At 32.3% G+C, this 15,764-nt stretch overlaps 1 protein-coding gene across 4 annotated transcripts in view; it reads left to right on the top strand.

Annotated features, from left to right (window-relative positions):
- Positions 1-15,764, top strand: part of LOC145297519 (uncharacterized) — a 283,825-nt gene that overhangs the window by 156,794 nt on the left and 111,267 nt on the right. For all 4 annotated transcript variants that reach the window (XM_080143452.1, XM_080143462.1, XM_080143432.1 and 1 more), the window contains one exon: positions 9,466-9,564. In XM_080143452.1, the coding sequence (XP_079999578.1) occupies positions 9,466-9,564 (99 nt within the window). The remainder of the gene's footprint in view (positions 1-9,465; positions 9,565-15,764) is intronic.

The following is a 15,764-nucleotide window of genomic DNA, read 5'->3' as shown; positions in this document are numbered from 1 at the left end:
GTGCACATTTACCCCAGTATGCATGCGTGTAAGTGTATTTTGTGTTTTGCCTATTTATGTGTATAATTATGGAGGGATGTTTAAGGCGGGGTTAAACTTTGCTATGAAGTTTTTTTCTTGTGTTAGGAAGTAGAAGTAGTTGTCAGTTTGGAAGATGGGCATTATCTCGAATCTGCCTCCACTGCATGTGTGTATATGTTGTGATACATGCAGATGTCTATTTTCCGCGATTTTGATGTTGGATCTGTGTAGGGCTACTCTATTATTAAGGTTTTTGTAGCGCCTATGTAGGATTTATCGCATGCTGGACATTTTATTACATAGATCACGTTTTTTGAGGTGCGATCTAGGTTTTTTTTAATTTTGAATGTTTGTATGGGGTTCGTAAATGTGTATGTGTTTCCCTCTAATATTATGTTGCAGACTCCACATCGTTGTTGCATTTTGTGACTCCTTTTGTTGCGTCTTGATTGAGTTTGGATGAGGTAAGAATGCGTTTTAGGTTTTTGGGTTGGCGTTTGCTTTTTATTATTTTTGTTGTTTTAAGGAAGTTGTTTAGTTTGCTATTTTGGTTAAGTAGGACCAGGTTTTTCGTTATCTCTGTGAAAAGCTCTGGGTTGTTTGTGTTGTGTGTGGAGACGTATGTTAGGATTTGTTCTTTGTTTCGTTCTTTAGGGGTTCTCAAATCTTCTACTGGTATATTTTTCGCAAGTTGGATCCCTTTGTCTATAAGTTGTGATGGGTATTTTCTTTTTCTTAAATTTATTCGTAGTTCCTTGAGTCGGAATATTTTAAAATAAAAATGGGTATTTTCTTTTTGTTAAATTTATTCGTAGTTCCTTGAGTCGAAATATTTTAAAATAAAAATATGATGAAAACCTTTAAAAAAAAACCACAATTGTTGATGGCTACACTCTTTTAAATATACATTTTTTTCTCTTGTTGGAACTACACAACCATCGCTTTAAATATAATATATAAAGACAAATGCGGCGTGCGCATTTTTGTATGTCTCGAAAAGGCTTTTTTCGCTGACGGTCCCGGGGTCGTTAGTATCGCTTAGAAGTCTTATACCCTCTGGATAAGATTTGGGAACGCGGGTCACATCTAAATTTATTTCCAGCAACTTTTACAAAATTATTGTTATTTTGGCTTCTCACGTGTTGATTCGGCTTTTTCATATAAAAAGCGAAACTAATTCAAAACTAAGACATTGTTCTTGGCAATCGCGCCTGGAATGTAGCAATCAGATAGAAGTAACGGTGTTAACTTTATTGCGGGCACCTGTCAATTCAAACATCTTTCCGTTACTATTTCTTGGTCGGTGAATGGTTAACATCGCACGTTTTTTTTTTTATACTTTATTATTTTCCAACTGCGCCTCAAGGCTTCGACTTTGATTCTTCCTACTTGCCTACCAAAACGATTTTTTATTATTTTGTTTTGAGTTACCCAAAACCACACACACCTCCAAACACCCTGGCAACGCTGGGTACCCCCTGCTAGTCTAATAAATAAAAGGTAAAATGGGTGCACATGTTTGTGTATGTCCACAAAAGGCCTTTTGCGTCTGGGTTCTCGTGTCGGTTAGATTCTGGGAGAAGTTTTTGCATACTTCCTAGATCGTAATATCTCAGATTCGCAAACGGACATGGTTTCTTTCATTTTTTTTGATTGAGTTTTAAAAAATTCCCTCCGTCTTGTCATGTCGGCTGTTTGTTTGTCTTTTTCATATAAAGTGAAACTAACGCCAATTCCCGGTCTTCTCCCAAGTAGTATCTGTTCTGTAATTGGTCCTTGGTCAATGTAGGGGAAACTCTTTGTATTGAGATAATTACTATTTATTTGGATGCGACCAGAGTGCCCCCTTTTTTGGCCTAGTTGTATTTCCCCCACATTAAAAATGACCTTCATGGGAGGTTTAAAAGCAACACTATTTCTGCAAGTCATCTTTTTGATTGACTACGTTAAATTTGAACGCTTTACACTTGTGGTCGCATCATGGAGTAGGGGTAAGACGTCAGGTTTTCTTTCACTTTCTTTTCACCTTCACGTCACAGGATCGAGCTTGCCTGCCTATTACCATTTTTTTTTTACACCTCCAAACACCCGGGCAATGCCAGACACCCCTGTTAATATAATAATAAATGTAAAATCTGCATTAATCCAAATATCATATTTAAGTGTATTTTATGACCAGACAATGCCAATCAGCCTACTAGTATATTTACTTGTAAGATAATGATGATATTAGAATTAAAGTTTTTTATCCTTTATGTTGATTTTTGTTTTGTCTATTATTCTTATATTCTCTTATTCTGTTATTCTTGATTTTCTCCAAATATTTTTATTAATTTTTCACAAATTTTATGACCATGAACACAGAAAATTGAGACAGATTTGGGGGGTGGGGGGATTCAAATTAAATCCCTAGGGACTCAAAACTATCCTTAAATAGAATAGTTCTACAATTTTTCTATAAAAAATATTCTTCATTAAATTTTGCTCAAAATTTAACAAAGTTTAGATCAATGGTTATTTGCATAAAACAAAAAACCACATGGAACATCTGGTTTTGTTCCCCTCCCCTACAAGAGAAGTGTGAAAAGTGCAATTTATGACAATTTAGGGTTCTTTCTTGTTTCAAATATCTAAGCTGTACACTCATTAATCCCCCTCTTGAATCCAATGAAAGTTATGATTAATGGTTGTTTACATTATTCAGATTGAAGTGATCACATGGGGAGAAAACTCATGACTTATTTTTCTTTTGATTTTTATATTGATTCATTAAAATAGCAGCAACATTAGTTTTAATGTGGGAGAAGATTTTTCTAATAATTCTAAATTAAGACTTTTCTGTAATCTAAAAATGTATTCTAATTTTTGATTAAAAAAAAAAAAGTCAGACTCTGTGGGTGCATATCTGATTATTATAATAAACTAAGCGTATCTAGATCAGCTATTCAACAATTTTGTATAGAATTTAAAAATAGAAAATAATTATGTAATAAATGATTGAATTAGCGTTCAATTATTTCTTGATTTCCTTTGTGGAAAATAATGCTTGCTATTTTTGTGTATTCGAATATCCGAGTGTTTTGCGGTTTTTAATATTGGAAAAATATTTGATTGTTTTGGAACACACACGCCTTTCATCTGTAAACCACATTTTGAAAATGGGAATGAAAAATGAATTTGAAAAATAGACCTGATGCCCCTCATCTCATCCCACCCTTGTTATCCCTCCCCTTACATTTCTACCCATTCATATTCCTCCTTCTTTCTCTTCATTCTGTTATAGTTACGTTCATCGCACAACTAGCGTCATGCATCATTTTAAGTCATTTCGAATACACGGCTCCCATGAGTTTTATTCCTTTAGTTGCAATAGTCTTCATATCCTGTGAATGATATATTTAAAATGCTGTTCATCAGTGTGTGGAAGTTTTGCTTTTTGTTTGTTAGGCAAGTTGAAAGTCTACATAGAGATCAAACAATTTTTCAGTGCTGTCTGACCTGAGTGAAGTTTGTTTACTGCTGTGCAGGATTGCAGGTGTTTAATTCCAAAACTGAGAACAGTAAGGCTCAACAATTACATGCAGACTCGCGGAAGATTTTAGCTAGAACAGATATAGGAATGTTGCCATTTAAGATTCTATTTCTGAGAAGCAGAGACAACAGACGATGACGGAGCTTTGTGTTGATTCCTCCTTGATTTTCACCAGGGCTCTGTTAACCAGATAGTTCTAACATGAACCGTCCCCCTAAGTAATCCAATTTATGAAATTTCCACTACTTATGTTTACTATGCTGTAATCACATTGACTAATGTATACCTATTAATCCTTATCCTCGAGTAGCCTCCGGGACTTGATAAGTAGTGAATCCTGTGTAAAAAAAAAAAAAAAAAAAAAAAAAAACTACCACATTGCCACCGCCTGTACCACGGTAAGGAAGGGTTGGACTTTTGGGGAAGTGGGGGGGGGCACAGTGTGTATACTGCACATTTGGCAAGCTGAGTTCTGAAAAAGATAAAGAACAAGGATGTTTTGAGCTTGGAAATATCAATCAGTTTGCAAAAATAAAAAACTATGAAAAGAGAAAGGCATTCATATTATTTGGATTCTTCAGACTACTGTTCTCATCTTGAGTATCATTTTCACTATGAATTACTTAGGATCTCTATCCAGTTATGGTTGATGGAACAAGAGCATGCTACCCCTGTGAAGTAAATAAAGGGTTCCGTTCAAAATTCCATCCAAATTCCTTAGTTCGACAGAAACATTACAGAATTCGACAAGATACACCTGAAGAAGGTCGCGGGTTACATCCACCGAAACGTGAAAATGACACTCAAAATAAGAACAGTAGCTCAAAGAATCCAAATAACATGAATAACCAATCCTGATTTCAAAAATTCAGAAACATAAGAGAAAGGCAGTGACTGAAAATCATAGATATGATTTAGTATAAAAGGTCAAAGAATTGTAACAATTTTAAAGTAAATGCATGACTGGTAATATGTAGTAGCACATCAGTTATAATTTCTATAGCCCGATTTTGCAAAAGTTTGATTTTCTTTTTAAAAAATTGAAACAAGTTTGTCTGCTTTACTTGCTGGCATGTGTTTGACAACTTTTAGAAGTTGACTTCTAACCTATTTCTGGCCAGATTTTTATTTATCCCTCTTTTTCTCAAATTCATCCTCATTACTATCTCCTATATTTTCTTTGGCCTTCTCCTGTTAACTGACACTGCTATCTAAACTGTTCTACATCTACCAACCAAAGAACTCTCATCCATTCTTTCAAACCAACAAAATCTCCTGCTATACATACATCTTGCTACACTGTTGAGATTTAATATTCCTCTCTAATCAGATCTGAGCTTGAAAACTCACATTATACATCCTTCCTACCATTCTTGTATCGTTTCTCTCCATGCAACACATATCCTCAATCCTCACTGATCAGATTTCACTTCTATATATTATTACACTATGCACATATGCTTGATAAACTTGTCTTTTGGTCGACAGCAGTAATGCTCTGCTGATTAGTAATGGCAAAATAGTCAGAAATAATCTTTTTTGTTCACAGCTAAACCAAAGATCAGATCTTCCCTAAAAATCTAGAAATACAAGGTATCCCAATAAAATGTATACACTCTTTAAATGACCATAAAACCAATATTTATTATAAGAAAGAAAAGTTTCTACTGACCATTGTGGTCCATGAACAGCTGACAACGCTCACTGATTGAATCGAAAAATGTTCCTAATCAGTTCAATTGGTATGTTGACTCATCTTTCAGTGGTTGCTTTCAACTCCTTCATTGTAGCTCGTTTTGTGGTGTGAATCCTGTGTTTAACATGCCCCCAGCTCCGCTCCCAAAAAGAGAAAAATCCGGGGGGGGGGTCAAATCCGGTGAGTATGGACAGTACGTGATACTTCCTTTTCATCCTAACTATCTGTTTTGCAGGTGACTATCAAGATATGCTCTTATGTCATGATGATAGTGGGAAGTGCTCCATCCTGCTGGAAGTGCCATTCTTTATTCCTAAACATCTCTTGGGAACATGGCATAGCATATTCATTAGTGTTGTACCAATTAATCGGAATCGGGAATCGGAAAAATCGGTAGTTTTTGGGATATCGGAATCGGAAAAATTTGTGCCTAACTTCCGATTCCAAAACTGATTCTTTTAATATTTTATTATGTTAATTTTTCATTGCTGATACCGTTGATAAATATTTATTCCTTTTAAACTATTAGTAAAACTAACCTCTATAGATCATGATAACATTAAAAGAAGATCTAAATTTATTTTATCTGCGTAAAATAAACAAAATAAAACTTGAAACTTTGCGAAAAAAATTCGCTAGATAACCTTTAGAAGAATGCAGTTTATTTTCAAGGTATTGAAAAAATTGTTTAAATTTAAAGAAATATTTTGTCAAGAAAAATAATATCAAACATTATTGCTAATTAAAGCAAAAGTAGGATATAATAGTGTTGGATTTTGTCCGGTTAGGTTTTTGTCCGCTCCTTTACTCTGCATTGGCAAATATGACAAGGAATGGCGAAAAGTGTGAAAAGGATTGGCCTTGAATTGAATTTGAAATGAACTCGTGAAATGTCATGCTTCCTTATGATTTTCTTTGATTCTGCCAGTATCATTTATGTTTATACTTAGGGATTCCTACGGCGGCGCCAATGCCGTCTAGAGCCCACCAATCTCACTCCCCTATATAAGACAATAAAAACCTAGACCACTAACTGAAAGTATTTGGGGGTAATTAACATCTTCGATTGGCTTCGACAATTTGGCAACATAAAATGTAAGTGTATTTTTGAATAACTATTTTAAAGATATTCAAAACGTGTTTCATGATTTGAAAATTAATTACCAGCATATTTTTACTTTATTTTTGTTTAATATTTATTTTAATGTGATGCAAAAGTTCGAATTGTTTTTTTGTTTTTTTTGTAAAAGTCAAATATATTCTTTTGTTAGGTAGAAGTGTAAGTTATCTTGCCTTTGGTAACATTTATTGGGTGGGTTTCTACTAGTATATTGTTTAATTTTTAATTTTTGAGTCATTATCGAGAGTTAAAAGTCGTATGTCGGCCTTTTTTCTTGTTCTCCCATAACATCGGGTGAACATAGAAACGCACCCAAGAAATGTCACTATCAGTACTTTGATTTCTGATTTCTGAGCTATTATCGAGGCTCGAATATGGCTTAAATAATATCACCATTTTTATTTGGTTTTAACTCAATAGGCTTTACACTACCATTATTTTAAGTTAAAAAACACTTTAAAATAAGTTAAAGTGCAAAAAAAGAAAAGAAAAAATTATCCAGGTAGTTGAAAATGTAGCTTCACTTGTTTTTGGTAGCATTTATTCGTTGTGTACTCAATTATTTCGCCCCCTTTTCTTCCTTTCTTATTCTGAAAAATCATCCACCAGACGAGAAGCAAAAAAATAATAAATTTAAGAATTTATAGTGTCTGTTTTACAGGTAAATTTAACAGAAAATGAGCCTCCATATCCAAGTAATTCTAACGTTTAAGGACAGTTAACCAAAGATTGTTATAATATGTAAGTCCTGTGCGTTTGTGTATGTGGGAGGTTACTTTTTAAGTGATAATTTGCGGGTTTTATGAACTTACCAGTTTAACTTAGGGTAAGTTCTAAAAGAATTTAATGAACAATCATAATAATTTATAATGGCCTGAAAATGAAGACAATTTTACTTTAAATATATATATTAAACTGATCTCACTCTCTAAATTTTAAATAGTTGTTTTTTTTGTTTTTTTTGTTTTTTTTTAATATGTTCACATAATCGCCTAAAAATGTAGAATCTCATTTTGTCTGGGGTGTGTGAGTTAGTTTACATGTGATTCTATTTACTTGTCGTCCCCTATCCGAAAGTAGTGTTAGACACAAGGTCGGTTTTTAATATAGGGAATCCAACTCTTTATTTTTTGTATTATCACGGACTTAGGGTTAGTAGTAGGAAAGGGCTGTGTCGTTTATAAAATGGAGAATCGAACTTTTCTTTTCGCAACAAAATGTTATAATTGCGATGGGCGAAAAATGAAAACGGAATAAAAAACACCGATAATTTCACGAGAATACATTATTTACATCTTCGTACGGTTTTACACGTAACTATTTAAAAATGAAATATAAACATTGCCTATAAACACTCATGATTATAAAAAGACAAATATAAAACGATTAGGAATTTAAAATAGAGGGTCAATTTCACAAATAAATTTAATATAAAATGAGCTGCTTTTCTAAAACATTGTAGTGTTACCAATTTTAAATTATGTGCGCTTATTGGAGGACGGGGGGGGGGGTCTACTTTTTAAGCGATTACACATGGTTTTACAACATTGCAAATCGAACTTAATTTAGTGGGAAACAATTTAGTTAACATCCATAAAGAATTAGGGTGACCAGAAACGATGATCATTTTATATTACATTTATATTTGAAACTGATCTCACACTCTAAATTCTAAAATGATCACGGTACTTGTGCAGTTTACATCCCCCCATTAAAAAACGAAAATTTAAAAAAAAAACAAAAAAAAAAACAATTCTACGTATCCGTTATGGAATGAAGTTCTCATAAAAAATTTCACTTAATTTCATCAAGTAGTTTTGTTTTTATTGCTAAAAGCATTCATTCGAGGCATTCGAAACAGTCAATCTAAACAACGCCATTAGCATTGATTTTGGTCGAAATATAATGGATTACTTCCCTTTGATATCAATTAAGTGATTTATTAGAGAAATTCCATGTTCCAGAGATTGAAAATAAGCTGTAAAAACAAAACTACTTGATGAAATTAAGTGAAATTTTTTAGGAGAACTTCATTCCATAACGGGTACGTAGAATATAATTGTTTTTTGAAATTTTCGTTTTTTAATGAGGGACATAAACTGCACAAGTACCATGATCGATTTTCTTCCCGTCAATTAAAAAAAATGTTCTAACACGTAATCTATAAAAGTAATATTTTATTTTGGAATAGGGATTTAGCTGATTGTTAATCTACAAATTTGTCGTTGTTGTTGCTGTCGTCGTCATCATCATTTGCACTTCGTTTTGTTTTTGTTTTGTTTTTTATAGCAAAGTAAATCAATTTAATAACCTACCAAATTTTTATAATTAAAATAAAATTTTAGTTCATTCATAGAGAGATGGCACAGAAAGCTCATGCAATCTCACGTTAAAAATGTTTTTCTAAATAGTAACATTATTATTTAGAAATCCGTTCATAACAATGAGAAGTGGCGTTGTTAAATATGTTGTCTTACATCGTTTTCTTATTTTGCCTACCAATCTTCGAATATTTTCAACTATTTAACTATTTATGTAAGTAGCATGTGATACAGTAAATACGAACTGATACAATATAGCTTTGTTTTAAAATCAAAAGAAATGTTTAGTTGTCTTATAATTTTTAATCAATTACAGAGCAAACATTTGAGAAAAAATATACGCGGACATTACCCAGGGGTTTATGTAATAATTTGAAAATTTATGAAAGAAACAAAACAAAAACAAAACAAATCTCCAATTAAATATGTATAAATTTTAAAAGAATCGGAATCAGGAATCTGAAAGGAATCAGTAATTGTATCAGAATCGGGTAAAAGTTTGGAATCGTCCCATCACTAGTATTCATGTAGCAAGTTGAGATAAGAGTGTGTACATTTTATTGGGACACACTGTATACCATTAAAACCTTGAAATAATCTGTTAAAATCTCGAAATATTCTATTAAAACTGCCGTGAAATAAGTATAGCTTGTTGAAATGAGGTGGTTCTTATAAAACAGTATAAAGTTTGTCATGAAATAAGGCACCTTTTTTCTTTTTTTTTTTTTAAATTAATTATATAATCTTTTTTTTTTTTTTTTTTTTTTTTTTACAGGAAGGCACCACACCTTTGATTTTAGCATCAGCAAACAACCATTCACAATGTGTACGGGAATTGCTACGACAGGGAGCTGACCCTCAAGCCCGGAGACTGGTGAGTGTGATTTACTTTTCGTCAGTTCAAATTTTAATAGCTATCATTTTTTAGTCATTCATTTTTAGCCAGATGAAGATGAGGAGAAAAAACATTTATGTACTTCAACAAAAAATGACATTTTTGTTAATGTATGAAAAATAAGTGTAAAATATTGAATAGCTTTGTGTTAGACTGGGGTCATTCAGGTATTTTAGAGGAATTTAATTGCATCAAGGAACAAACAGCTGATTCTAGGAATGAGTAACATGCTAGACTAGCCTGGGTGCTCGGCGTTGCCTGCGTGTTTTTAGGTGTGTGTTGAGCAAAAAAAAAGTGGTAGTAGGCAGGTAGATTGTGATGCGAAGGCAGAAAAGTGAAAGAAAACCTGACATCTTACCCCTACTGTATTGACACGACTGGAAGTTCGGAACATTAAAATTAGGCAAAGTCAATCCAACCGATACAATGACTTGCAAAAATGGCTTGCAAAAAATCGACCCCTCCTTGTAGTTGAGGGTGAAGGAATTAATATTTTGGGCCAATTTTTCGATATTTGTCGTCCAAGACGTTGAGCTTCAAAATGATACTGATCTCGTGAAAATCCGTCACCTCTGTCAAAAGTTTTAGGCAGATATACATACATACATACATTATGGCAACAAATTCGTTCTCAAATATTGCCATTACTTGATATAGCGTTAGAAAATTGAAACACGAAGACAGATCAGTGGTGTGCTGCATGAACGTGGCTTTTAAGCCTGGCCAAACTGGCATTCTTTGGCATACATGGTGCAGACATGATTGCCACTAGCAACGTGTGCTTGATGGTTACTCTCTTTTTTTTTTTTTCATTTTTCTTAAACTTTTTCTTCTAGGGGATGGGACATCCAACCAGATGTCTGACATTTACCCCTATTTTAGTGAGTCCAACCAAGAGATCTTTTCAGGATTCTAGCCATCCCTTTCAGTGCAATGAACATTCATATGCTGTTTCAAACCGCCTGCAGTCTTGCACGTCTGTCCGCAGTTGACACAAATTAGATCTGGCAACACAAAACTGTTTTGTGGCTCATTGCGCCGATGAGCAGTTTGATGGCTTATCAGCCCAGCTCTACTCAGACATAGTCTCTTGCACGCCTCACACTCCAGACCAATACATACATACATACATACATGCATACACAAATACATACATTTAAACAGACAGGTGAGATTTATAATATGCTAGATGTATTCTAAATAAATTTGGGTAAGTAACAAGCCAGGAGACATTTATAATCACACTTTATTTATAAGAATTGGGAATAAAGATACATTACCAGAAAACACTAAACATGAAAAGCAACAGAACAGATCCAATCTGCATACATAGCTTCTGACAATAATCTTCTCTTCACCCTCTATAGCTTGACTAAAACTGACACGAGTATGAAATCATCTAACATATGAAGTTATCTTGTCAGATTTTCAAAGTTTGATTCAAATTTCATTCAAGCTTGCAAATCAAACTTCACTTCTGATGAACCAAGTTTCATTTATTATTGTTGTACCATGTTATTGGTAGTAAAATAATATATTTACTTAAAATCTTTTTAAAAGAATTACTTAGTCTAATCTAGACAATTGCTAATATGAAAGATTTTTAAATAATTACCTAAAAATAAAATCAACAAAGGGAAATAACCCATTTAAAATTGAAGAATATAATAAGAATTGTTTACCTTAAATTTTAAAAATGTGCAAACAAATAACAACTAAACTGACTTGACTGTATCCCGTCCAATGCCGTGTAGGTAGAACAAGTTAAAGATATATGAAAGAAGTATACTTTGTAAATGTGCAAAAAACAGCTCATAAAGAAAGACGTTAAGCTGTGTTGTTTGTTTTTTTATTACTGACAACCTAGGCAGATAACGAGGATGAAAGCATTTGTCAGAAACGTGCAGTCGGAATACAAAGAATGCAAGGCAGATGAAATATTATCACATTGAAATCTTAGTTGAATGCTAAACAGCAGGGTTCCTTCTGTTTGATGGCATCTCAAGTTGAAATGGTAACATTTCAAATCAGTTAGGAGGAAATCTGTTTGGTATTCAATCTGACAACAATGAAATTCTGATGATTCTATCAGTGACTTCATCTTAAATCCATTCATGTCTCTATTTGCTGCCTGAATTAACACATTTGAGATTTGTAACTCTATTAGTTGTACTCATTATTTATATTTGTTGGCATCCCCTCTTAAGAGACAATGGATACTCCTGAATTAACTATAGTTGACTTTCCTGCAAAAATATCTGAAAAAGCAAATGTTGTCAACAGGCTTCCAACTATGCCATGAAGTGATATTTTTTACTCTCCAAACGAATCATCACTTATCAAATCCCAAAGGTCACTTGAAGATAAGGATTATTGGGTTGGACAGGTAGATGATGAAACACCAAGGGGAATTAGCAATGATGGGTGCTACTGGTCAGAAATTAATAATTTAAAAGTATAGTTCAACAAGAATTTATTTACATTGAATTTGAAAATGACAATGTTATAGTCAACTGGGAAGTAGCCTCTTGGTACTGTTCCACAAATGAGCAGTTTTAGGGAAGAAACTTTGCTCATGGAAGTTCTGCTGAGTTCTAGGTACACAGAATTATTGACAGTGATTGTAACTAGATGAGCTTTGGTGTGAGTGTTTTACAGAGGGGAGCCATAGAATAAAGTTTAGTCGAGCATCTGTCATGAAAATAATGATAGTAAAGAAAGATTCTCTTCTGTGAAGAGGACATTGTCCACTAGATTTCAAAGTTGGTTTTGTACTCTGTCAGGGCAGGAAAGGATACTCTAAGCTGCGTATCCCTAGATGTGACAACAGTACTCTATCTTAGAACATATTTGACTCTTATCGAACCAGAAGTAAGGTACTTTTTAGAGCGGTAGAATGATCCAATTTTTCCAGCAACATTGGCAACACATTGATGTAAATTTTCCATTTCAAGTTTGGAGTGAATGCTTGTCCCAGAAGCTTATCAAAGTCAATGGGCTTCCTTGAGGTGAAAGCCAGTCATTTCAATTGGGACAAAGTGAGGATCAGAACATGGATAAAAGGAGAGAAACTTGGTCTTAAACACATTAAAAGCAACCAACCACCTTTTTTTGTCATTGCATGATGTGCTCCATGTTGTAAAAGAAAGAATCAGAAAGATTTTGATTATTAATGCTCTTCAAAGTGTTGCCATAGATTGTTATGTTATTTGGTAAATGGCATGTAGTATAGTACACCATGGTCACTTCACAAACGCTGATTTCATTACAACATCTATAGATTATTAAAGTTATAGTGTTTTGGGAGTTTGTACAAAAGTAGAAATGTGATTGGTTAGTAAAAAAGGAATAGGTAAAGTATGCATTACTAAGGTGGTAGTTTTTAAGATGTTGATACCCGAGTTTGAATCTTGTGCAAGTCTAAAGGATTTTTAAAAACTGTTTGTTAAATTTAAAGAAAATAACATGGCACAATAACAAACAAAACATTGCATAACTTTCATTTTTTTTTTTTTTTGATAATCTGCAAAAAAAAGTAAATAAAAGGGTATTTTGCATTATTTCAAAGCAAATTAATTTTGCTTAAAATCATCATTTCTAATGTTTTTGCCAATGAAAACGTAAACACATTCATGGTAGTTATTTACTCTCTCCTGCAAACACTAAGTGGCATATCTTCCACAAGAATTTCACAAATATTTTTCTTAGTACTAGCTTTAGAATGATAGAAGCTAGTTAAACATGGAAATTGACTCAAATACTGTATCAAAACTGTTTAAAAAGAAAATATAAACTAATAGTAACAATTGATTTTCCAAATTAATTAATCCGTTATATTTTAGAAGAAACTTTCAAAATCAGTTTTACTTAATGGATCCAAACAAAGAAAATGCTTGATTGTATTTAATAGCATAAGAAAACGTTTTTTTTTTTTTTTTGTTTTTTTTTAAGAAAGTAACAATAGAAATTTAAAGTTTAACAAAACAACTATCTATTATAGACTTAAAGTAGAGAATATTAATTTACTAATTTCTTAACTTAAATGCTATCTGATAGCATATTGGTTTTATTATCTTTGTCGATTGCATTTATCTCTTATGTCGGGAATATGTGACACAAGCTTAGCAAGTGGGATATAGTTCTTCTAGAACTGCACAGGGCCATTTCAGCATATTTAGATACTTAATTTTTTAATATCTTTCTTTTTATGAATATTATACAAATCTTACCAGATAAGGCTATATGAAGATATTGGCTTCCTGGCCTAAAATGCACTAAGCATTGATGTTAATGCTTTTCTTTTCCCTTTGAAAAACTCAATCATATTCTGCAAAGACAAAAATTATTTTTCTCTACAAAACAACCAAACTAAACATCATAATATAAATATAAAGTTTCACATGGGTTCCAATACCCTATATATTAAGTTTCATGTCTGTAGATCAAAAATTAACAGGAGTTTGGTAGGAAAATCTTTTAAACAAATATATATGCACATAAATATATATAGAAAGAGGTTTGTGTTTACCATAACCTTTTTTACGCAAATATTATGCAAGTGTAAATCATGTAGAATATCGGCATGAATATAATTACATATAATAGTTGACTAAAGATGATCATCCCATAAGAAAAACAAAAGGTGCTGACACAGAATTCGGGCGAGATTTTGTAGTCAATAAATGGAGTTTTCAGATAAAAAATTATGGTTTCAACTGATTTTTTCATCAATTCTAGTAAATTACAATGGTAGCTTCCAAATTATGCAGTCGAAATTACCCGAATATTACTAAATTATGTAACAAAAAAACTTTAATCATGTTAGCAGGTGAAAGTTTTCTGCCATCTTGTTTAAATCAGAATGGAAAATGACCTCCCTTTTGAATTCTCCTGTGTTTTACGATCATTTGCATCAAATTCTATTTTTTATTTTCTTTAATAAATAATTTTATCGATTTTTGTAATTTTTGGATATAATGATCTTAAAAATATGAGAAATACATAGATACCATTGTTTTCATGTGAAGTTGAGTATTACGATTTTTGAAATTTCGTCCCAATAGTGTAGAAGCGCCAACTGAAAAAAAATTAATAGGGAATTAAAATGAATGTTTAAAAGAATATACAAATTAACTAGATCTTTTGCCGATGAATACAATTCCACAACCCATATATAAGAAAGTTGTATTTTCTTTTTAAATAAATAGAAAAAAGTGTTTTTAATATGAATATCAACACACAAAATATCAAATTTATAGGTGTGTGTGTGTGTGTGTGTGTGTGTGTGTGTGTGTGTGTGTAAGTGACCTTGTCTATCTGTCTGAGAAATAGTCTCTACCAACTCCTGTCAATTTTTGGTCTACAAACTTGAAACTTGATGATAGGGGATTTGGACATGTGGAACAAATTTGATTTGGTCTTTAGCCGGTAAAAATAGCTGCTAAGGAGTCAAAATTTTAAAAAAAATTGATATTTGGCAAGTATAAGTCGACTTAAATATACATTTGTCTTTTACAATGTTATTTTAAGTTTTTCTATGCGTAAGGACACAGTACAGATGGTAATGGAGAAAGCAGGAAAGATATGTTTTGATTTCGATTCTAGCTAATGGCATCCAAATCAATCTTTTTTACTTTTGAAATCGCTACTATATATTGGGTACAATATAATGATCAATAGAATATTGGCTCTATAATGATAAATAAGAAATCTGCATAAATTAAAATATAATTAAGTATATTTTATGGTTGGGCAAAGCAGAATGACCTGCTAGTATTTATATAAAATTATATATCTGTATGTTTATTTCTGTGAATTTTTTAACATGCATAACTATGCATAAGCGTGAGTATTGTGGACTATATTTATTCTAATTCAATGCAAAGGGGGTAAAGAGGGATGTAAGCCTTTTATGAAAATTCAGATATCTTCGATTTTTGTAAAATGTTAACAATAGACATCAATTAATAAATATTCTCCAAATTTAAGTTTCTTTTGAATATCATTTAAAGGGTTTTTATGGAACTTATAATACTTATTCAAATATTTTAGTTTTCAATTAAATCTAATCCATAGTCATTAGACATCAATTAAGCAAGAGTCTTTGAATTTCTTCTTCTGAACCCCTTAATCTTTAAGTCTTAAAGTTTTGACATTTTCTAGAATCAAAATTATCTAAT

Source organism: Euprymna scolopes, chromosome 2 (genome assembly GCF_053919585.1).
Source record: "Euprymna scolopes isolate OS-2025 chromosome 2, ASM5391958v1, whole genome shotgun sequence".
Taxonomy (NCBI): Eukaryota; Metazoa; Mollusca; class Cephalopoda; order Sepiida; family Sepiolidae; genus Euprymna; species Euprymna scolopes.
This window is presented reverse-complemented; position numbering and strand designations above follow the sequence as displayed.